Below are 25,089 nucleotides of genomic sequence, written 5' to 3'. Positions count from 1 at the left end.
GATGAACGACAATTGTGAGGACCTACTGCCCCCCAGCATACTGCCTGGCCCGTGGTCCTGGTCCCCGCAATGAGTGGGCAACCTCATTGTGCATAAGGTGATAGGTTAGTGGAAAGGCCCTGTGAGATAGAGGTAAATATATCACCCTTAAGAATGTGAGGAGGTGAACAAGGAGGACATTGCACAAAGCCCTCGACAACCAAGGTGATGTAATAGGGATAGCCCCAAAGGCAGATGCAACTTTCTTCTGATTCTCTTCTGAGAAGCGGGCACTTCGACCCCGGAGCTTAGCACCAGTTCCAGACGGTTGGAGTCCTTAGATGTATACGGTCAGAGGGGTTCGTTCGTGTTGAAGTCGGTGAGGAATCAGAGAAGTAAACCCACACAGCATTTCAGAAGAGTACCTAAAGCCCAGTCCGGCAAAACCATCATGTAATACACTACTGTGCAGACCCCGGGACAGCGGACCACACGACAGACTGGGCACAGACCTCTCAGAGGAACCTACCAGAGCAGAATTATTAGCTGCAATCCACAGCGCCAGAATGGCCCTTGAGGGCAAAATTGAATAAGTCTTGATTGAGGTCAACCATCTGCAGACAGATCTAAGGGGATTCAAAGAAATAATAAAGTTGGCTAAGGAATTCATAAACGGCTGAAAGCGGAAGTTTGTAACCTGTACCAGCATATGGTTGGGCACTCCTGATGGAATAATATCTGCCTACTAGGGTTCCTTGAAAGAGCAGAGGGGTCCTCTGAGTCAAACTTCTTAGAGGATTAGATTCAATGCACGTTGAAACCACAAGGACTCCCAGATATTTTTGTGGTGGAGAGGGTTCACCGGGCACTGGTGGCATCCTCTCCCCTGTGCACATTGCACAATTCCTTATCTATAAAGACAGGGACTGTATTTTAAAAGTGCCAGGGAAGCTTCAGGAGCACAGTCCGAAAATCACATTATTGCTATATATCCTGAGTACACCCAAAAGGAGCAGAAACAAAGAAAATTGTTACTGAAAGTTAAACAAGAACTCAGAGCCATGACCTTTAAAATACATGCTGATATTACCGGCATGACTATGAAAAATGGTGAATGGAAAAATCACACTTCTTCCAGAGCCCAAAAGCAGGTCTAGAAGTGGGAAAAAGTCACAACTGGGAGGGCAGACAGACCACCTGGTCGCTTGGGACAGGAGGGTGCTGCCAGAGGATACTGGTCTGCCAAGCGTGTCCCCAGGTATTGGACCTAAGAAGAGCCCTTCCCCATGTTGTGATTTGAGACAATGGTAATATGGGAACCAAGGAAGAGTCTGTGCCAGAGGCATCTGAGGATCAGACATCTTCCTTGACATCCAGATATACAGAGAGCGGCCTGGATACATCTATGGACTGAATAAAGCTGCTACCAGAGCTGGTGGTACAAGTATTCTCCTTTGCTGAAATGACTGATGTGCCTCTTAGGGTGGTCGTGGGGGGCGGGGTTCAAGGTGATAAAATGAAAGGGGTACGAACATTTAATCGAAGTTTCGGATTTGGAGAATAAACCTTGTCAAAGATGTGAACATTGGGTCATGCATTCCCACATGTGTAGGGCAGCTGAGTCCCTTCCAGTGCCTCTGGGCCAAGCCGGGTCTTGCTCTTGGGGACTCTGTGTGGGTGGAGGAGGAACAGTTTTCCTGCTTATGTTAATAACTAGCAGTAACAAATGGTATATTTGGCAAATTGGGGGGTTGGGATTGAATTTCTCTTTGTTGTTCATTACAGGTTCAGCATTGGAGTACTGTACTGGTGGTCAGACCAGACAGTGTGGAAAACGTGTAATATTTTACTTGGCATATGCGACAGCCATTTTGGCTGTGGTGTCCATTTAAGTTTACTTCGTAATTCTTTCTTCTTTTCACTCTGCTTGTGCTATCTATTTTAGTTGACTTCCTGACTTAACTAAAAGCAATGTATGTGCTGAGAGTTTGTAACTGCCAGTACATCTGTTAAGTGTCAATCATTTACTGCTGCCATAAGCACTCCTGCTCACACTACCACTTTGCTGACCATGTAGTTATTTATCTGCCCTTGTTTGCAGATAACTATTTCTAAAAACTTGTTCTTTCCTATTTCTGTTCACAAGCTTACACTGCACACAACCTGTATAAAAAGGGCACTGGTTTGTGAAGCCAGTGTACATCCTCCTACAGCACTTGAGAGTGCTGTGTGGACGTGGTCCCACTCATGAGTGACAGAGGATTGGAATCTTAATGGGGAAGCGCACTGCATGAGGAGACCTTTGTCTTTGCACGCCAACGTGAATTTTCCGGTTTTCCTGGTTTGACCCTCCAGGTGGTGGCTGGTCTCAAGTGGGGTTTTCTTTGGCGCACATTTGTAGTAGCCATTAGGTCGACCAGAGATCGGCAAGTAGGGGTTGGAGCCTTCTGTTTGGTAAGGTCGCTAAAGCAGCACTCTTGATTTAACCCTGGGCTTTTCGTTTGAATTTGTTATTCACTCTTTGCAAAGTTTGAAGGCAGGTAATGTGGAGATTTTTCTCCGTTTGAAATATTTTTAAGTAGTAATATTTTACACATATTTTTGAAGCATGCCTGTTCTCAGCCCACTCCATAGGTCGTGTTGCTGCTCTGGTGGTACCAAACAAAGTTTAGAAAAAAAAGTCAGCTGGCTCCCCCAGAGGGGACACCTAATAGAAACATGTGTGTCAAATATGGTATTTCTTCCGTAATGTACGGTCCACTGTGGAACAAATACCCAAAATAAGATTCTTATCGGCAATGGCCAGTGAATGGGTCATTTGATTTTAAAACGGTTCAATATATAGAGCAGTGTTTATTTAAAAGAAAAAGTATACAAGATATGTTTGTGTGCGTATGTGGGAGAAAGAAGTACGAGAGAGAATGAAGAGAGCAGTAGCTGTAGCAGAAAAAGTACAACGTAAAACGATATATAAAAAAGCGCTAGAATTAAAAAATAAAGAAAAGAAGGAAAAAATAGGGGAAAAAAAAAAGATAGGGAAAGTCGATTAGAGGTAAATGGCCAGTACCCTATTAGGCGCCCTATTTATCCCATACTTAATAAACCTCAGGATGACTGCATCCTATTAGAATGCCCCAACCCCGTATAAATGTCCCATTCCTAGTGCCCCTGATGAGGTTTCTGACGACGAGCATTTGTCTTCAGAAGAAAAAGATAAAGATAAACAAGTGGGCGACAGAGTCGCTCTACATTAACTAGATCAGAAAAAGATAAATTAAAAAACGCTGCTAGGGAGGAGGCTCGCCGGCTGCTGCATCGCTCATAGTAACTATGGTTCAACAGTGGAAAAATACTGAGCAATTTTATTTTTTAGAAAAATTGGTTTGGGAGGTAACATTTGATGATAGACAAATGTCTCAAGAATTAGAGTCAAAGGATATAAATACTGATTATAAACGATTAACAGATGGGACTTTTCCTTTTTCGGCCCTAACTGCTATGATTAGACGAGTGGTTAAAATACGAGACGCAACATTACGTTTACGAAAGGAGCAAGAATTAGCTAGAAAACAGAAAGATGTAGAAACAGTTCAATCTCCAGCACAAAAAGTAGATGCTTCGTGGATGAGGTTGCACCAGTTAGTGGTACAGTTGCTATAAAACCTATTCATGAAGCTGCACCCCTCTATGATCCTCCTAAGGTTGCGGGAACAAATGATGATAAAACTTCGGATGACACAAAGGGGTATTTTATTTATAATTTAAGGCTGCTTTGTCCAACCCCCGGAAAAATCCTGCCGCCTTCTATGAGGAGGTGAAAGGAGCCATTAGCTCCTGCACTATGACCTTGCCAGATTTTGATATGTTCTTTGGGTTTATTTTGCCTCCTGATATGTGGAGAACAATATGTAAAATAGATGACAATGTAGCATATGGTGATACTTGGGAACATTTAGAACAAATAGATGCGGAAAGCGAGCCTGCGCAGAAACCTCAGAAGGAGATATTAGATCTTCCTAAAGCTATTGTGACTAATTTAAAGACTCTCATACCCCCAAGAAAATAGATTGGACTACGTTAGCGTCCTGTAAACAGAAAAAGGATGAGTTAGTTTCTGACTTCTTTTCAAGGTTGAGGAAACATTTCATGATTTTAGTGGCCAGTCATTGGCCGATGATATGGGTAAGCATTTGTTTGTTGACAAATTTGTCGCTAATATGTTACCGGAAATAGCTAGTCGCTTAAAGCCCAGCGAGAGCTCTTGAACCACGTCTCCCCCAGTTACCCTTTTGACTATGGCCCAATATTATGAGAAACAGGAAGCAAAAGGCAGGGAGGATAAGAAGGTTAAGGAGTTAAAGACAACAGTTATGTTGGCTCAAGTATATGGTCCACCATTTAGGGGAGGTGGAAGAGGCGGATGTGCAATATATACACCTGGAGCACCCCCTCTCCCTCGAGCAAATGTGTCCACTGATCAGTGTGCTTATTGTAAAGAGACTGGGCATTGGCATTCTGAGTGCCCTCTTTTGCGAGGTCAGCAGTACCAACAGGGAAGGGGTAGTGTGAGAAGACGCCCAGAGAATTCAGGCAACAGGGGAGGTACAGGAGCTCGCCCCAGATTTGAAGCAGTTGAACAAGGACCAAATTACTCTAATACTTTTGGTAGACAAAATCAATATCAAATGTCTGATTATTCTAATGAAGTCCTTGCCGATTTCGATTATGCATTGGGTTGCCTAGGATGGGGACAGGAACCGGTTAAGGCGCCAGCGGATCAAATGGGTCCTTATATTGACGCAAAATGCCTTGGGATCTACTAATCGGTTTCTGGTTAATACAGGGGCTACTCATAGTGCTCTGCCTAAAAAACTGGTTCCTAGGGCTCCCCTGTCTCACACAATGGTAACATCGATAGGATTCGATGGGACTCCGACACCTAGCCCACTTTCACAGTCACTTGAATTCGGATTTGACAAATTCACTGCAGCATGTCCATTTTTATTTTCCCCTAACAAGCCGGACAACATTGTGGGTATCGATATGCTTAAATATTTTCATGCTACAAAACGTTTTTCTTCGGAAGCTGTGCGTGTTATTTTAAATAACAATTATCCAATAATTGAGAGATCGTGTCTTATAAGGATGTCCTTCTGGCGTCCTTACCTACTGTGAAGAAGGAAGACTGTTATTGTTACCATTTCTTGCCTCCCATCCTCACAAAGTCTCTAGAAAGAAATTACAATTTTGCAGACAGCAAGGTACCTATTTAGGTCACCTCCTGTCTAAGGAGTGACGTGCACCCACATCAGATCGCATTCACACTATTTTAGATACTCCTGTACCCCGCACTCAGAAGGATGTTCGTGCACTAATTGGCCTCACTACTTTCTAGGCAGTTTTTCGCACATTATTAAACCTTTGTTGGCCCTTTTTGACTAAATACACTCCAATGCCTTTCCCATAGACTACTGAATGACGGAATGCGTTCCAACAGTCACCCCAAGCTCTTTGTTCTGCACCAGTATTAGGAACTCCAGACTACACTCACTAACATGAGCATATGAGCTTAGTACAGACTTACTTGTCAATATTTTTACCGACAGCCAGTACGCATTTGGGGTGGCATATCATTTTGGTCGCTTATGGAAAGAAAGGGGTTTCCTCCCCTCATATGGGACGCAGATACTGCATGGAGAATTAGTGCATAATCTTCTTACTGCCCTAACCTATCCTAAGAAAGTGGTAATTGTTAAGTGTAGTGCACACAAGAAGGTGTCTGATAAAATAAGAGCAGGTAATGCCTTTGCAGGTCAGACAGCACATGAAACTGCAATGAAGCGAAGTACCACATCCATGTATGTAGAGGTCACAAGCTGAACGTTGGCATGATGCCAGGCAAGAGGTGCTGGACATGCAACGATCTGCCTTCACTGATGAACTAGACAAATGGTCTAAGGAGAGAGCACTGGATGATGAGGGCTGCTGGAGGAATAAAGATATGACCAAATGGAAGTTACCCACAGCCTACTTATATCCCTTGATTCACATGGCTCATGGGCCGGCACATGTTGGTGCATCCTCAATAGCAAAACAACTTATGAAAGTTTGGGATCATCCTGATATGGCCGGCACTGCTAAAAAGATAGTCCCGTCTTGTCTGGTCTGTCTCCAGTATAATCCTGGAAAGTGAACGCAAACTCCAACAGGAGGGTTTGCAACACCAACTGCAACTTTTGAGGTCCTGCAAGTGGACAACGGACCTCATTTCATTGGACAAGTTGTAGAATATGTCATGAAAGGGTTGGGGATTAAGCAGAAATTTCATGCCGATTTTCACCCACAAACAGCAGGCCTGGTGGAGCGTTACAACTCCACCCTGAAATTGAGATTGGCTAAAATACAGGCTTCCACGTCTTTGAAATGGTCAGATGCACTGTCCTAGCTCAGCTTTCCAACAGATCGATATTACATACATGGTCTGGCCTTACCCCACAAGAAATAGTCTTTGGGAGGCCCATAAATATTTGGGGGTCCCAAATCCTCTCCCTATACATGATGTACCCCATGGGTTGATGAGTGACTATTTGTCCCAGTTAACTGACAGCTTGTCTTCTATTTATCAGCAGGTACGGGAAGTTCTTCCAGACAGGTCGCAGGATGAAGGCCACGATCTGCAGCTTGGCGATTCCATGCTGCATGCCCTCATGAGCCCAGCTGCGTTGACAGTTCACCACGACATTCTGATTACCGAGAAAGGGCGAGCTGCGTCACCTGAAGGACCTGAGGAAGTCTTTCCGGACCACACGATCCCTGGTACATCTAGATATCAGCTTCGATCCAGGAAGAAAGACATTTCATCCCAGAAAGAGACTGTTTGAGCCACTGTCCTGGGTGGTTAAAGACTACAAAGGGGGGTAGCCTATTAATGACTGCTAGTCTCAATGTTAGTAAAGAAACCAACACCTGCCCAGGACCCTAGGCCATCATCTATTTTGTTGTTTGCTGATGAAAATGAGCTTGCCTAAGAAGGAGATCGCTGCGACAATATGCAACGGTTGTACAATCTGCATCCTTGGTCTGACTTTGACTGTTGCCCTCATCGCTACTGTAATGTGGGTAGAGGAGGAAATAATGCCTGGAGCCTCCTTACCTAACATTACTGTTACATCACTTGCTGCAAAAGAGCACCATCATTTTGATTTGCCGCAACATGAACAGGGATACCGGCAAAATCTGAGAATCAATTCATTTTTATCAAATGTTGCATCAGACACACCAGCTAAGCAATGCTACTAACGGTTGGGTTTGTGGCAATACTCCTCCTCATCAGAACATAAAAGGAATCCGTTGTCACCGCTGCCATTCTCGCATAATGTCTCCTGTGGAACCTGGTTCGCACTGTTGTGGGCTTCTACAATTGCTAATATCACTCTAGCTGATGCAGGAGGACTCAATGCAAAGCTTAATAAAGTTTGTTACCTCGATGAGGAAGGGCACCCACAAGCCAAAGGAACTGTATGGGAAATGGAGGATTATCGCAGAGGAAATTCCTCCACACGTTATGTTTTCTCCAACACTCGAACGGCCGAGGATAACAGGCCTTTTGTCATCCCTGTTACTAGAGCCCAAGCAAAACTTTGCGTGAGCAGTTTTGGTAGTATCCCAGTGGGAAAAAGTGACTGTACCACAGTATTGAACATTACTGGAACGAACAATAGCAGTTTTTTATCTCCTCACAACACTTATTTCATTTGTGGAAGTAAAGGCTACTATCATCTACCAATCGGATGGTCTGGAACATGCTACGTGTCCTTCTTGCATCCTCCTGTGTTCCTGGCACCTGCAGCTTATCATGAAGATCAGAAATTGTTTAATGACATTTCCGTGAACCGATTCAAAATCTATAAATAATGATGAAGTGGATCAAACTGACACTGCATTACAGCAATATGTTGACTTTAATTTGGGACTCTTTGTTGGTGCGGCTTTGAATAGCAGGAAAATCAGGCGCTTATGTATCCAATGAGGGCCAATGCTTCGTTCCCTCTGTATACTCCACTTGTACTACTTGTCTATCATTTAAAACAAATGTCCAAAATGTAAATGCCCGTTTAGCAATAGACCGAGAAGTCAGCGATATGATGCTGATTGATATACATGATATTTATCGTACCCCTTTTAAAGCATTAGAAAATGTCTTAGCTTATGCGAAAAAGGCCGTCTGTGGAAAACATGTAATAATTTACTTGGCATAAGCGATAACCATTTTGGCTGTGGTGTCCATTTAAGTGTACTTCATAATTCTTTTGTCTTTTCACTCTGCTTGTGCTATCTATTTTAGTTGACTTCCAGACTGAGCTAAAAGCAATGTACGTGCTGACAGTTTGTAGCTGCCAGTACATCTGTTAACTGTCAATCATTTACTGCTGCCATAAGCACTCCTGCTCCCCCTCCCATTTTGCTGACCATGTAGTTATTTATCTGCCCTTGTTTGCTGATAACTATTTCTAAAAACTTGTTCTTCCTATTTCTGTTCACGTGCTTACACTGCACAAAACCTGTATGAAAAGGGCACTGGTTTGTAAAGCCAATGCACTAACTCCTCCAGCACTTGAGTGCTGTGTGGACGTGGTCCCACTCATGAGTGATTAATAAACTTGTTATTTATTCCTACTCCAGTGCTGATCTCTACTTTGTTGGTTTTTGAACCCGTAGACAAAAGGGTGACCCTGCACCAGTGTACCCCTAAAAAGGTATATTTCCACAACAGAACATGTGGGAGAGCATGGTTACCAGGGGTGGGAAGGGTGGGATTTCTGTGGGTCTAGTTTTAATGGAGCATTCCTCGGGTAACTGTGGTGCGTCGGTCTGCCGCCTCTTCCCTCATCTCATACCGTGGGCCCGCAGCACAGCTACATTCAAATTGGTTCGGCAGCTTGAGTGTTCACATACACTGTGGTGCAGACTATGATATATCACAGATGCAACACCTTTAAGAAGATCAGAGCTAATGTTTGAGGGTTGGGGGATACAGCAAGCGGCATAGGGTTCTTTCCTTTTTGAAGCAAAAGACATATCATTGCATGTCTACAGGAAACACATCTTAATAATGCAAAAGCAGCCAGGGTGGCCAGAAAATGGAGAGGGCAGCTGTATTCATCCACCTTCTCCACATATGCTAGAGGGGCCAAGATCTGGAACTCCCCTAGGGTACCTTTCCATTTTACCTACTTAAACGCAGATGTGGACAGCCGGTATGCCCTAATTCAGGGCACTTTAAATGGTAAAGCAGTGAGCAATCTTAATATGTATGCCTCAAATGTATATGACAAATACTTTCTTCACACAATACAGGATCTCCTGACAAACTGTGTGGATGATCCTGTCTTCTGGGCTACGGATTTCATTACAAGACCGGAGGCTACATTATGCATTATCCTTTTAATGCAGTCACAAGCAGCCGCACTACATCCTAATAAAACAATTATAAAATGGAATAAACATAAGGTATTAAAGGCATGTGCCACAAACAGACTGCCTCTTTTAAATGCGGCTCACAAGCAGCTAAGTTCCCTTTACTTCTCTGTACTAACTTTATTTATACTGTTTTTTAACTGTTATTTTCTACAAATGTGATGTTTTATATCTTTCTATTGTGCAGTTAGGTTCTTGCTTAACTTATTATCGCTGATTCTTCCTGACTTTATCGTTTTCTGGGGTCGTTTCATCTCCCTTTTCCCCCCCTCCCCCCCTCCTCCCTCTGATTTCCTATTTTTAGTCTTCAGATTACCCGCCCGCCACCCCCCTCCTTCTTACCGGAGTTCATTTCTCCTTTTCTGTTTCGGGCGGGACCACGCTCAGGGATTTTGTACATTTAAACCCTCTTTCTTCACGCGTACTCCTTAATCGCCTTCCGATGTTTTTGAAAGCCCTCCTAAATCTCCCCTCTTGTCCGCATCGCTCTGTCTCGAGCGTCGGACATTCTTGAGCTTTCCTCCTTGCCGCAGTGTTGAGGAATGACCCTTGGGAACGACGACGCTACGCGCTCCTTTTTCCAAGTGTCATTCCTCTAAGCTAACAATTGCAGGCTCGAGCACTCGAGTCAGTTGCTGCGCTACTTTTTTCTCGATGCGATTGATGCCGGAGGACTCATTATTCATTTAATTACTGATCTCCATATTATTTATTTATTTTAAGGCTACGATAAAAAAAAATTAAAAATAGGGGGAAGATTATTATCACTTACATTTTACAATTTATCGACCATTACCTTATAAATTAGTTTAATCAGCCAAATTTTCTTTTTTACTTTCTGACTGCAATGTCAGATTTTGACTTTGATGAGGCTGCTCAAAGCTCTCCTAACATCAACAAGGAGTCTCTAAAAAAATGTATTCAAAAGGAAATGAAGTCCCTTATGTTTGATACACTCAAAAAGGTTATGCCCTCTAAAAGGCACCTTCCTCCTGATCAGGCCGACTTCTCTGACAATCTCACTTTGGATAATTTTTCACAAGGCAAAAGAGCCAAGAAAACAAATCATTCTGAGCCTTTGAAGAGCACTATAGGAGGTCCTAGCACCTCTAATGCTTTGGGAGGTCCTAGCACCTCAAGTGTTCAAGGAGGTCCCTGCACCTCAATTACCATTAGTGTTCCTAGCGCACAATTCATTATGGTGTTCCACGCGGCACAATCAATACGGCGGTCCTTCGCGGCGCAAATAATATGGATGTCCTTAGCTACACAAATTTTGAAAGTGCTCAAATCATCCCAGAGAGCGATTCAGAGGAAGAAGGCAACTTCCTTAATCCTCATGATGAGTTCGTCCCTGACCATGGACGATGAAGAGCTAGATTTTAATAGCCAACCTGATATGCAATCTCCCTGCTCTTCCAAGGATGTCATTCTCAACCCCCTGGGTGAGGAGATGTTCTCCCCCCTTAATATCTCCCATCCCAGAAGCTCCCTATGGTTCCCTCAGGAACATGTGGCCAAGTTTATTCAAAGATGGCTCAGAAATTCTCTGGAAAAAGAAAATCTTAGTACCCTCAAGTCCGAGTGACCTAGACCGACAATTCAGGATAAAGTTTGTCAAACCCCCAACCTAGTTCCTGATTTGATCAAGTTTTTATTCAAGTTGGGGGGAGACCCGAGAAAGGGCTTAGAAAGGTCCTTTACGGGCTGCCAAGACCGCCATTTGGACGTCCTGGGTCCCTTAAGTAGAAATTTAGACTTGTTCAGAAGAATGTCATTCAATGACACTCCCCTTGATGTTGACCTTATCAGAGGCTGGAGTCAAAGAGCTCTAGTTCTCCTGGGCAATGCTAATTCAAGCCTTAACATTGAGAGACGAACAGCCCTTCTTACTGAGGTTAATCCAAAATTGGGAGACATGGCCGAAAGAGAACCTTCCCTAAACCCGAAAGGGCTACTCTTTGGTGAAGACATGATTAAATGTATCGGTAAATATGTCTCTACCTTCACCGCCCTTGATAAGGCCCAATCTAATTTAAAACGTGTTTTCAATCAAAACGTTTTTGGACGGGCTGGAAAAAGGGGCCTTTCCTCCGGCCGGGGCAATCAAAGGCCCTATTCAAGATTTAGAGGCTCAGGAAGAGGCTTCTATAAATCCAACCGATTTTACCCACAAAGAGGGAGAGGCTCACGCTACAGAGGATCCAGATCCCACGGATTTACGAACACAAACTCCAATACTCCAAGTAAGTATTCCTCAACCTCTTTCCTCTTCCCCACCAAAGGTAGAGGGCATCCACCTCCTGAGAGACCTCCTTTTAGAAGGAGACTGGTTGGTGAAACTGGATCTGAAAGACGCCTACTTCACCATTTCAATGGCCAAGGAGCATCAACCCTTTCTTCAGTTCACTTGGAACAATCGCCTTTTTCAATTTCAAGCCCTTCCTTTCAGACTTTCATCTGCCCCTTGGTGCTTCTCCAAGATTATGAGAACTATTGTCTCTCTTCTGAGGGAAAGAGGTATTCGCATAATCATTTACCTCGACAATATTCTCATTATGTCCCAAGACCATTCGCTGATCTTGTCAGATCTGAGGACCTCAATGGACCTCATAGAGAGCCTAGGGTTTATTATAAATCTGGAAAAATCTATCCTTACCCCCTCCAGATACCTGGAGTTCCTCGGTTTTACGGTAGATACCTCAAAATGCCTTCTCTTACTTCCCCGAAAAAAAATTCAAAAATTCTGAGGGAAATAAGATTGGTCTTAAAACAAGATTCTCTTTCCCTGAGAGAGTTAGCCAGACTCTTAGGCCACCTAGCTTCCTCCATTCAAGCCATCTTCCCATGTCCTCTCAATTACCTAGCTCTTCAGAGGATAAAAGGCAAGGCTCTCAGATTCGGTCTTTGGTACAGAGATCTTGTTACTCTGGATCACGAAGCAAGATCGGAACTCTCTTGGTGGCTGGAGAATTTGGACACCTGGAATGGGAAAGCAATCTTGGGATCTTCTCCGGAGTTTGTTCTAGAATCTGATGCCAGCCTTCATGGTTGGGGCGCTCGCCTTCTCAACCAAAACACTGGTGGCGTTTGGTCTCTCTCGGAGTCCGCCTATCATATAAACTATTTGGAACTCTCAGCAGGCCTTTACACTCTGATGAGCTTCAGACACTCTCTTCAAGGGAGATCCGTTGTCTTGAAAATGGACAACATCTCTGCCGTCTCTTATATCAATCGCCTGGGTGGTACCAAATCTGCAGTCCTCTCTAACTTAGCGGAGAGACTCTGGATGTTTTGCCTGGAACACATGATTGCTCTGAAAGCAGAGTACCTTCCAGGAAAGTCAAATATTTCTGCAGATTGGAACTCAAGGTTCCTTTTAGATTTCAGCGATTGGAACCTCAGTCTCTGCCTTTCCCCTTCGCAATGATCCAGAGAGTTCTTCAGAAGGTCAGACAAGACCAATGCTCTCTGGTTCTCATAACTCAGTTTTGGCCTTCACAGGCCTGGTTCCCAACGACTCTGGCACTGGCCTGCCAAATTTCTTTCTTAATTCCTGTGTCCCAAGGCCTCGTTACAAACGCAGACGGGGAAGATCACCACCTAATTCTTTCCGGGAGTTTGAACCTTCTTGCTTGTAAAGTGTGAGGAAATCCAATGAATTGTCGGGGCTTTCGTCATCAGCTGCACCTCTCCTCAGAGAATCATGGGCTCCTGGAACGCACTATAGGTACAACAACATTTGGGGAAAATGGCTTTGTTGGTGTGTGGAGATGAACTTGGATCCCGTGGAGGCTCCTGTCGTACATATAGTTAATTTTCTTGTTGAACAATTTGATAATGGGCTTTCTTATAGATCTATTAATAGTTATAGATCAGCAATTTCTGCCGGTCATTCTCTTGTCAACGGTAAGACGGTAGGTAAAAACTTTATCATTTGTAGAGTCATGAAAAGCATCAGACTAAAGAGACCACCTAGGCCTAAATACCAGTCCATGTGAGATGTTAAGGCTATTCTTGATCTTTTTATTTCTTGGCCTGATAACTCTTCTCTTAATAGGAAATGTCTTTCTATCAAACTTGCAACACTCTTATGCCTTATTTCTTGCCGTAGAATCTCTGATATCAAGTGTCTTGATATTTCTTATATGTCTTATGATATGCATGGTGTTAAATTTGAAATTGTTAGAAGAACCAAGACTATGTCAGATTTTATTTTCTATCCTCGCTTTGATATGTGTAAAAAGCTGTGTGTTTTGAATTGTATTTTGGAATATGAGAATAGAATGAAAGACCTTCGCCCTCCTGGCGCTAATCAACTGCTTATCTCTTTTGTTAAACCTTTCAAATCCATCTCTTCTTCTTCTATTGTAAGTGTGCTATGAACCTGGCTGGTATTGATTTACCTAAATTCCAAGCACACTTAATTAGAGGCGCTATAGCCGGTAAGTCTTTCTACTCTGGTGCTAAATTGGACGATATCCTCAAAGCTGCAGATTGGTCCAACGCATCCACATTTGCTCGACATTACTGCAAACCCATCGAGCACATGTCTGATGTTGTTCTTCACGGCTACCAACATGCATAATGTAGCCTCCAGTCTTGTAATGAAATTGTGATTCTCCTATTAACATGTCCAGACAATCTGGATTTCATTAAAGACACGGAGGCTAACATTATCCCTCCCAACCCTCCCTTGGACGGTGTATTCCTGCATAGTATATTTTTTTAAATATATCTTTGATTGTGATTTTATCATTCTGATTGTATTGTATAATACTATGCTCTGTGATTTTATTTGTCACCTTTTTTCAATATTTCACATGTTCTCCATTCCTTTCAGATAATTCGGCTTAAAGAATTTCTCCTCTCCTTGGGCTCATTGTTCCCATTTTGGATTCTTCATTCAAGAACTTCTTCACTTCAAGTTTCGTTAAGGATTTTTTTTCTTGTACTCCTTTATCCAAGACTTTGAGATCCTTTGGAACTTTATTTATTTGTCAGTATTTAAAAGAGGCAGTCTGTTTGTGGCACATGCCTTTAATACCTTATGTTTATTCCATTTTAGAATTGTTTTATTATGATGTAGTGCCGCTGCTTGTGACTGCATTAAAAGGATAATGCATAATGTAAGCCTCCGTGTCTTTAATAAAAACCAGATTCTCTGGTCATGTTAATAGGAGAATCGCAATTTCAATTGTGTCTTGCATGGTGTATTGGACAGACACCCGAAGAGAGTGGGCACAAAACCGAGGATGGGTTGCGCACTTAGGGAGGTGATGAACAATCTAGGCTGTGCTAATACATAGAATACGCTACACCCAGACACACAAGAATAAACCTGTCATTCTCTAATTCATAACACTTATAGGCATCTAGATCATATATCAGGGCCTACAGTGAGGGCGACTGACGGAGTCATACCTGGGCAGATTCTTATCGGGCCACTCCCCATGCTGCTTGAGTGTGGGTGGGAGTCAAAAAAGGAGTTGTGTAGAGTCTGGAAACTAGTACTGGAGATGCTGACACAAGATACTCACAGAAGGGTTAGCTGAGACACTTATTCTGTATATGGAGACTAACTGGAGGATGGGGGGGTCTAGGGCCATGGAATGGGAACTCATGAAGCCTATGCTCCGCGGGGAGTGTATGGGTAAATTGTAGGTTGTAAAACGGAACCTCCAGAGGGAGCTAGTAGAGTGGGAAGATAATCTGACGGATAGACAAAAAAGGGAGCGGGGGGACTCCTGAAGCAAGCCTGATAAAGGTTCTTGTCCTAGGGGGCTGAATGAACCTCTACCTCTTGACCTCGTCCACCCATTCCAGTTCCTAAGGTCAAGAACGTGGGTATTTGCCTCATAAACATTCCGACACTTGGATCCCATGATAAAAAAAAGTATCATCTTACATTTTCCTTTATTTAAAGGTGCTGAAGGAAATCTGTTAATTCCTACCTCTGAATGCCGGATGATTTTGGACTATTGTAATGAATTAGCATCCCCTAGGGCCTTCATATTCAGGTAGAAGAGCTGTTGGTACTATCTTTGATATTCAGAAACATATCCTCTTTTTCCTTTTGAAATATAGTTTCAATGGCCAGCCATAGAAAAAATATATCCTCATTTGCCTGGGTATAATCTACACTCTAGTTACCTCCAACCTATACTTTAATGTTATTACCTTACCAGATTGCGTATATCTGTCTTTATAGTCAGACTGACGAGTAAGTCAGTCAGTCAGTCAAATATCTATTTCTAAGAGATAAATTCTTAAAGAAATACAACACATTTTCCAAATCATCAATACATAACATTTAAATATATCACAAAACATGATTAAATAAACTAAATAACATTATTACAAAATGGAACAATAATACAGACCTACAAACAAAGATCCATAATTAAATATTTTGAAATGATGAACACCTTAGGGGAGTTTACAATAAGTCCAGTTCATAGACATACTTATATTTGGTATGTACAGAAGTTATGCCCTATTGAAGTGTAAATCATGAAATAGTTGCATTGTGCAAGACTGGGTTTAAAGAAAGCCTCAAAAACAACTACTGCCAAACTAGAGGGCCCCAATTGTCCAGTTTCACAGATCAATATCGAGCACAAACCAAGTCTTCCGATCTTGGACTGTATGTTCTCAGTTTGTTCTATGATCACCATTATGCCCTACAGCAGGGTATAAAGTCACTAATCAGGAGGAAAATTTCCTAACATAAGACGACGCACTTTTATCTACATTTTGGCTGTTAGCAATGGCTACATACTGATCAGAATGTTCTTCCCTTCGTATTGGAAGAATACACAATCCACTAAAAGAAGATACGCACATACCCCGGCCCCACCTTGCATAGTCACTGGTCACAATTTTACGCTATCTGCACTTTAAACCTGGCATACGCCACCCAGGGTTGATTCCCATCCTCAGAGGCAGTATTTTGTTCCACAAGTGCCTAGCTGGTATTCTATAAAGATACAGTAAGAGATTAAGGCCCTCCTGAGTTAAGAAAAAGGGGGTGACAGATCTCCAATTGCTCAAATTCCAGCTGGTTTCCTCAGTACAATACCTGAGAATGCTCTTTATTTGGCCACTTTTTTACGACTCAGCTCCTTCGAGCTGAATGTTTTAGGAGTCTAAGCATTCCATAATGATTTTCACTAAGTTCTTCTTACCAAGAAAGGTTGCCATTACCTCAGGGAGGATCTGCACAGATAGTTCATCACTAGGGGTTCAATTTTTAATCGAAAAATAGTATCGCAAGGCTCTAGCATCCGCCAAATGACCCAAACCTACAGATTTCATCTCAAGCCTTATGGCTTGAATCTTTACGTTTTTTGGTAAATCAAGTACTGATTTCAACATATTGACTTCTAGCATTTCCCATGCGACTCGTATATCCATAGCCAGCATCTCCTCTCCATACAGAGCCCAAGGAATTATCTTGCCCCCCCAATATAACTTTACTAAGAGGCTCAAAAGTCTAACTACCATATTTGTGGTCAACCCGCTTCGGACCATTCACTTCAGCTGTCAATGCTTACCTTTGACTGGACAGCTGCTTGCCCCATCTTAAGTTTTCTGAGAATATCATCCACAAGTATTTATTATCTCGCACCTACTCCAACCGCATATTGTCTAGGAACCAGGAAAATCTCCTCTTCCACTATGCAAATAACAAACATTTGTCTTGTCAATATTGATTGACAACTTGTTCTCTAGACAATAGGTACTTAATGCATCGTCATGTTCCATCAAGAGACACAGCAAGGCCTCAGAGATATTCCACTGTCGGAGCTTAAGCCAAAAAGTGCCTCTGTCCACCCTGTAAAAGGCTGCAAGTAAGTCAACAAAGCAGCAACAAAGACAGCCTACCAACTCCATTGACATACTTGTTACCCCCCACAGGGTGAAACCGTGAACTGTTGTTAAGAAATTCAGCCTAACCCCTCCCTGCTCCACAGGGAGAAGACCAGCGCCAAATGCCTAGGCAGCTAGATACTTTAATAAGACCTGGGCATATAATTAGGTATCCAATAACATTATCAAGTGATAATTGGCTGGTGAGCCGGTATTGCCTTTTTTGTGCATAGGCTTCACTATAGATCCCCTACATAAGTCTGGGCGGATACCCGTAATTGTAAACCACTTAAGAGAACCTATGTAGGATTAGGCCCCACTTTCTGGGGTCCTTCTTGAAAATAACAGACGGAAGACCATCTGAGCTACCAGCCTAGAAGGATTTGATGTTGCAGATCATTTCTAATAATACCACAGCTGTTTGATAATTTACAATAACCTCTTTGTCAGATTGCAAAACACCAGAGACCACCACCAAATTTTCAGAATTTCCTCCACTATAAACAGAATGAATGAAGGTATACCGATCTTCCTCAGCTATATGTGCCTCCAAAGAGGCTGGCGATATAGAGGTGATGCACTTTCTCCCAATTTGCTCTATTACATTCCTTTTTTATATAGGCACATAAACTACGATATTCTTTTTTCGAGGCCTCCATTGCTTCTCTTAAACATATTCTATTTTTAATATTGCTGAGACACCTTCTCCCCTCCCGACAATCATCATCAAACCAATCACTCCCCATTTCTCTGAGGCCACAAAATAACTTTGGTCCAACCTTTCCCGGTTTAAAATGGGCTAACAATTGCTTCATCAATCTGCCAATCCATTCAATCGCATTGTCCCATACTTCCATATCTGCGAGTTCAAATTCAATTGAGGTCAGAGCCTGGAGTAAGTCTTCCGTAATCATGATCTGAATTCTTCGATGGTATACTTCCTCTAGGACAAAAAGGGCATTTTCTCGGGACTCGAATGCTTCTTTAAGCTTTAAACTGAGTGCATTATGATCACTAGGGTTTAAATCAAGAACCCTAAAAATCTTTTACCCAATGAAAGTGGTATACTAGTACAAAACAATCAATGGGCAAACAGCTATTACCATATTTAAAGGTACTAGCAGCAGGCAGGCATGTCATCATTACATCGCCTATTTACATTAATAAAATTCCGCTGAACTAAACAGGACAAAACCTTCACTTCCCCTTATAAGGCTCTTGACAAGAAAGTACCATCGGGAATATTTAGCAATATCAATTGGTCCTTCAAAGAAATATCAAGCAATTTGAATGGTCATTTTGTGTTCATCTCCATGTATCACTCTCCCCTGCTGGTTTCCTCCCCTGTGATAGTTTAGTCAGCCCTCCTATACCTATCTTACTAGGTCTCTCAATAGGGGCTAGCTGTTTGTCCTTTGCTGATAATACTGCTTCAGTAGACAATTTATTAGATGACTGCCTAGAAAGGGCCTCTCCATGCACAATTCTGCCACGTTTTACGCTCTTCCTTCTGCTAGTAACCCTCCTCTCACCTCCCATTTTAAAGGACAAGCTGATGCTTTATTTGACAGTACTCTTCTCTTCCCATAGCCACTCCCTATTTTCAAGTCTTGGGAATGGCACTTTGATACAAAGGTCCCACAAGCAGCACGGTGGATAGTTGTAATGCTCTCATGTGGTTCTCCTAACACTGGAATACAAATAACCCTTTGTCCCCCTGATCAGTCCCCAAACTTATAATTCTGCACTGTAAGAGAAAATGAGCCTGAGGCCGATCTTTTACTCTACCATCAGCCAAGAAACATAATACACACAGACTTAGATACACTCCAATCACCTGGGTTTCATGAAAGCATAAAAGACATAACCTTTCCAAAAAGGGCACAAGTTGGGTGGTTTTTTATCCACAATTCATTCAGCACCAAGATAGCATGTGGTTAATAGAGTGTTATATAAAAAAATCAGACTATAGATAAATCAGACACGGAGGGATTTTCTTTAATTCTTACCTGCATCCCAGAGGAGTTCTTGATCCAGCACTCAAACTAGAAGGGATTATGGATTCCTGATCCAGGACTCTATTTTAGGGAGTAACCTGTGAAGACAGAAGAGAACGAGAATTGTAGCACATACAAGCCATGTTTCATACACATATCTGGGTAAGAAGTCAGCAAAGCAATCAGTAAACGAACTCCAGGAAAAAACAGCACCAGTTAGTAGCACACTGCCCGTAGAACAACCGGTTGCAAGATGTAAGTTAACAGACAGCATAACGAGGCTTCAGTCAAAGAAAACACTGGGGAACCAGGCAAAAACATTTGTGAACAACAGAGCACCACATGCACACTTCTCAGAGAAAGTACACATCTGTGTAAAAGTTGAACCATGGGAAAAATCATTCAGTGAACACAGTAAGAGGTTTTTAGAAGGCTCGTACAGGGAACATTCTACAGAGCAAAATAGTAAATAAAACATCTACAAATGGTATTACTCAGAGCACAGCACTAGAGCTGTCAAACCAGCACTTATCACAGATCAGGTTTTTCTTCACAGTTGACAAATGATTCAAGGCATGCCGACGTTATACAACACAACTGATGGTCTTCAGACTGTGTTAAATCCATGGTAGTGGGTTTGCCCTGTAGGGCGAGTTTGCACAGTACTTTGCTGGGCATGCACAGAGCACTGATGCGAGTACACAAAGCACAGTTCAGCTTGTGAATAGCCTAGGGTAAAGCTACCACAGAGCTAGGGTGAAAGATTCATAGTGAGGGTCTAAGTGTCCGGCTAAGGGTCTACAGTATGGTGCAAGAAAGCGCAGTGCATCATAGTAGGTTCTGAAGCTGGGAGTATGCTTGACTGAGCATAAGCACAGATGTGTAGAGTGTGAGTGAATGCCAGAGTGACTGTAATCAAAATCTACAGACCTTGTATCAAAAAATGTTTTAAGCTATTTTTAATAGAATATTACTGCTTGTCCTGTGGAACTGTAGACGATTCCTCAAAATATGGTTAAAAGGAGCCTACTGGTCTACAAGTAATAATATCCTAATTTACTCAACTATGAAGTGAAGGTATTCGGAAGGAGTGGTTGTTCAAATTCAGTTTTCCTAAGAAGGGCTTCCTCATGGTCGTTCTGGTAAGCATGAACAGTGCTAGAGCGCCCTACTTTTACCATTGCAGTTGGGAAGAGTGGTCCTTTTAACTGAAGCACAGGGTCTGAGTCAGGTATGCCACAGTGCAGAGAAAGCAAAATATTAGGTGATTTTAGGATTTCCAGGAATTTATTCTACGTGATATTCATTTACAAAAAACCTTAAATAATACATTGCTTGCGGTATTGGTTGTCACATGTCAGGCGTTTGGGATTGTTGATGTCTGCAGCTTGAAGTTCTTTTGTTACCGTCTCCCACTGCACCCTAATCACGAGACTCCATGACACCAGCATCCGCAGCACGGCCCTGGACGGGATCCACTCCTTCCTCACAGGCCAAACACAGCGAGTCAAACTACCACAGTTCATCACAGAACTCACTCAGATCAGCTGCAGAGTGCCCCACGTCTCCTCGCTGAGCCCCACCCTCTTAAACGTCTACATGGCACAGCTCGCTGCCATAGTCAGGAACCACAGAATCAATATAGTCTCCTATGCAGACGACAAACAGCTAATCCTCTCCCTCACCAACAAACTCAAAGCTGCCAGAATCAACGTCCACAATGTGATTAATTCAGATGCCACCTGGATTAAAGATATTTGCCTCAAACTCAACACGGACAAGACCGAAGTAGTCATCTTGGGACCTACCCCCTCAACTTGAATTGACTCCTGGTGGCGCACAGCATTGAGAACCCAATCACCCCACCGGACCACTCACATAACCTCGGCTTCAGATTGGACTCTTCGCTCACAATGAACAGCAAGATCAATGCCATATCCTCCTCATGCTTCCAAACGCTCCGCCTGCTACGAAAGACATTTAGATGAATCCCCACTGAATCCAGAAAGATGGTCACCCATACACTCACCATTAGCAGATTCGACGTCGGCAACACACTCTACACCGGTGTCACACAGAAACTCCTTAGGAAACTATAGAGTGTTCGAAACGCTGCAGCCAGAGTGGACCTTAACAATCCCAGCCACATCACCTAACACCTTTGAGAACTACACTGGCTCCCAGTCAACAAGAGAAACACCTTCAAGCTCCTCAAAAAAACCTACAAAATCCCTCCACGAAGCTGGACTAGTATATCTGAATCATCACCCTTCATTAGATGTACCCGCCAGACACATTCACTCCACTCAACTGACACTGGCCACTGTCCCATGGGTCCAAAAGCCCAGAGCCGGAGGAAGATTCTCCTACCTTGCCCCCAAGACCTGGAGCACCCTGCCTCTCCACCTCAGACAATCCCTGTTGCTAACCCAATTCAGGAAGGATCTCAAGACCTGGCTTTTCAACTGAACTCCTGCGCCCAGACGGATCAGTAGACCTCCCTTCGCCCCCCTCAGCACCTTGAGACCCTAACGGGTAAGTATCCGTGCTATAGAGAAACCCCTGATTGATCGATTGGTTTTGTTGACTAGGTTGGTGAAACCACCTGCAAGTAGAAGAGGTAAATAAGAAGAGACCCCATGACCCCTTCTAGGATTTGTAATAGTGGAGAGTCACTGTCGAAAAGAAAGTACCAAATAATGAAAAAAATCAAACCTCAATGTGGAAATCATAGTGTTGCAGATGGGGTGCTCACTGGGCCTACATAACGACACAAGACAGAAGACTCAAGTGCAAAAAGAGTCTGTTTATTTAGTATTAGATGGAGAATAATAAAACTACAGGCACCAGAGTGGCAAGTCATTCCTTATTAAGCTAATCAGAGGTCAAAGCATTTATCAAAAATAAGCAAATATGCTTATTTTTTATCTCTCATGCAATAAGTTAGAAATGTATGAAATGTATTTACTGTATGTTTGTGAAAGAAATTTAAAAAACAAACATGCAGGCACTGAACACATATAGATAACATGCTTGGTTCATGGTCTAAATGTGTCATGAAAATACAGAATTTGTGAGGACTAGAATACCCAATGTTTGTCAACCTTAGGGGATATGGCGAGAAATTATGCAGAAGCCCAACCAAATAAAAAATTGGCACATAAAAGTGGGACAGGTTATACAAGAGGGTCGGGTAGAAATGCCACACGCCTTTCTTGATTTGTCCTTCCCGAACGATACACCTGTCAACAGGAGATGGACCATAACACTTATAAAACAGTACTATATATGGAATACAATACTCTCTACCCTACATTAGAAGTACATGGCAAGTCACTGAGAAGTTCCTTTATAAGGTCAAGGAACTCCATAGTTGCTTGCAGTATCTTTTTACTTACAGTATTTTATTCCTTAAAATACATGTTCACATCTTTATCTTTCCCCAAAACCTTAAATCTCTGGTCCCGCTCCTACGTATTGTATTATAATGAGGAGACTGTAGTATGAAAATCAATACACCACAATATATATTAAAGTAGGGCAAAATCATAAGTACCTTAATGCAAGTCAATTTTAAAGAGGCCTGGTAACATGCTGAGAGATTTATCTGCTCATGCAATGAATTTTAGCCCTGAAAAAATAAACATACATCCATTAATGACTCCTTCTGGCAATTAATTGAACCAGGTTTCAGATTAGTGGAAAGCTAGTACTCTCTTTCATTCTTTAAGCACCAATTATAATTCTGCTCTATCACCTGCTATTCAAGCTGTCTGCAAGCTCTGACATCATGCATTGCGACATTAAAACTCAGGTTACTACAGTAGAGCAGATACTTAATTTTCGTACTAAAGGTGACTAGTTATGACGCAGCTAGACCGTAATAAAAAAAAATAGAGATAATCTTTTATACATCTATTGCAGGTCTCAATTTAACATATAAGGCAGTGGTTCTTAACTTGTGGTTCAGGGATAACTGAGAGGGCCGCAAAGCCTGAGCAGGGGGTCCACAACTGCTTATAAAAATAAATAATTTAAAAAGAATAATAGCGTCTATAAATGAAGAAGCAAAATGTAAAGCTGAAAATATTTTAAAACATCCTGGAAATGTGAAAATGTCTTAAATTCGAGGCTAATATTTGTTAGTATCCACTGATTGATTTGTGGGAACAGTACAAGTGCATCAAACAGAATACAATATGGATGATGAGGGCCCTAAATTGAATTTAGAAAAGCTCTAACCGTCCAATTAAAATTACTTTTCTTTAATATTTGTTTGTAATTTAAATAAAATATTTAACGATTTATGTATTTGTTTGATTTGCATTTCAAATAATCGAAAATGCTTATGCCAGGGTCTCCGGCTTCCAGTAATGACTCAGATTCCAATAATAATTTAGTGGGGGTCTCCGGGTTCCTGTAATCCTTAAGTGGGGGTCCACAGAAGTCCTAATGTTAAGAGCCACTGATATATGGGATAGATAGATAATTTAAGTAGAAGTATTGAGAGTCTTAATGCTTCAGGGATGGGTATTGATGAAAAGGTACAGGAATGTGTGAGTAAGGAGGTTTCTTCTTTGGCAACCCAATTGGGTAAACATTTGGAAGATTGTTTGGAGAGATTAGAAGAGAAATTTAGTGGAAATAAAGCAGAAGATTAACAGTTTTGGTCTGTGGAGGAAGCAGCTGGAGAGTCAAATGAAGGTCGAAAAATGACTCAGAAGAGGAAGCATCTCCAAAAGGAGGATGGCTATAAGGCAAAAGGGCAATACGGCCCCAATGATAGACAAAGGAAAATGCTGGTGGAGTTGATTGGAAAGGCTATTAGGCCGTAAAAAGCGATCACAGAGCAGTGGCCTGTGATGAGTCTTTCAGTAGCGGAGACATAGTGATTTCATATTCTTCAGACTTGGGAGATAGAGATGATGAGGAAATAGAGAGCAAAAGAATAAAGAAAGAGAGTGAGAGTAAAAATCAGGTTGATTAAGTAAAGGACCCCTTGGGGGACTTTATGTTGGACCCACATTCCATTCAACACCCGGTCATCACAGTGGGGTCCAGCTCGACACGTGGCAAAATATGTGGAGTACTGGATTAGGCAGGAAATGCCTAGAGGTGAGAACGAGACTGTGGTTGGTATGTCCAAGGCAGTCTTGATAAAGGTCTGAAAGGTTGTCACAATCATTTATTAGATGTTTTCGGACCTATTACAAAGATCTGCGATATGTGTGAGGAAGCGTATTTGCAGGCGACTGCTCTGGATGTTTTGGAGCTGAGACAATGGCTGGCAGTTAGCTATGTGATTGTTAGGAAACACAAAGACACCTTTGTGCATTGAGTGCCGAATAAACTTCCTTATGAAGATTGATCCAAAACTAGCTGAACTTGCTAGTAAGGCAGAGGCCCAAAAGGCAAAGGCCCTGTTATTTGGGGATGAATGTGTAAAGGAGATGTCAAAGTATGCTGGAGCAATTAACTCAATACAGAAAGTGCAGAAAGATATCAGGAAGGTTTTTGGTGAGGCCGGGAGAATGTGGGATTGACTCCCCGACTGCGGATTTGGGATCACGTGGATGTCTTTCTCGCATGGGTTCATGCCCTACAGATACCAAGGGGAGGGAGACAGGAGGACTGCGGGGCAACAAGGTACGTTTGGCAAGAGATCCTCTGTGTATCCCAGTAAAACTTGGTGGCAGACTCACTCATTTTTTAGAGCGATGGAAGCAGTGCTTAATTTCAAATGGTGGTTTACGGTGCTGAGCAA

The 25,089-nt window shown here is 42.5% G+C and overlaps 1 protein-coding gene across 3 annotated transcripts in view; it reads right to left on the bottom strand.

The window, feature by feature from the left end:
• COBLL1 (cordon-bleu WH2 repeat protein like 1) overlaps positions 1–25,089 on the bottom strand; it is an 806,310-nt gene that overhangs the window by 586,310 nt on the left and 194,911 nt on the right. For all 3 annotated transcript variants that reach the window (XM_086956594.1, XM_086956595.1, XM_086956596.1), the window contains exon 2: positions 19,338–19,423. In XM_086956594.1, the coding sequence (XP_086812720.1) occupies positions 19,338–19,343 (6 nt within the window). In that variant the 5' untranslated portion in view covers positions 19,344–19,423. The remainder of the gene's footprint in view (positions 1–19,337; positions 19,424–25,089) is intronic.

The sequence above is a fragment of the Lissotriton vulgaris genome, chromosome 2_1, assembly GCF_964263255.1.
Source record: "Lissotriton vulgaris chromosome 2_1, aLisVul1.2, whole genome shotgun sequence".
NCBI lineage: Eukaryota > Metazoa > Chordata > Amphibia > Caudata > Salamandridae > Lissotriton > Lissotriton vulgaris.
Note: the sequence above shows the minus strand (reverse complement) of the source record. Positions and strands in the feature narration are given on the sequence as shown.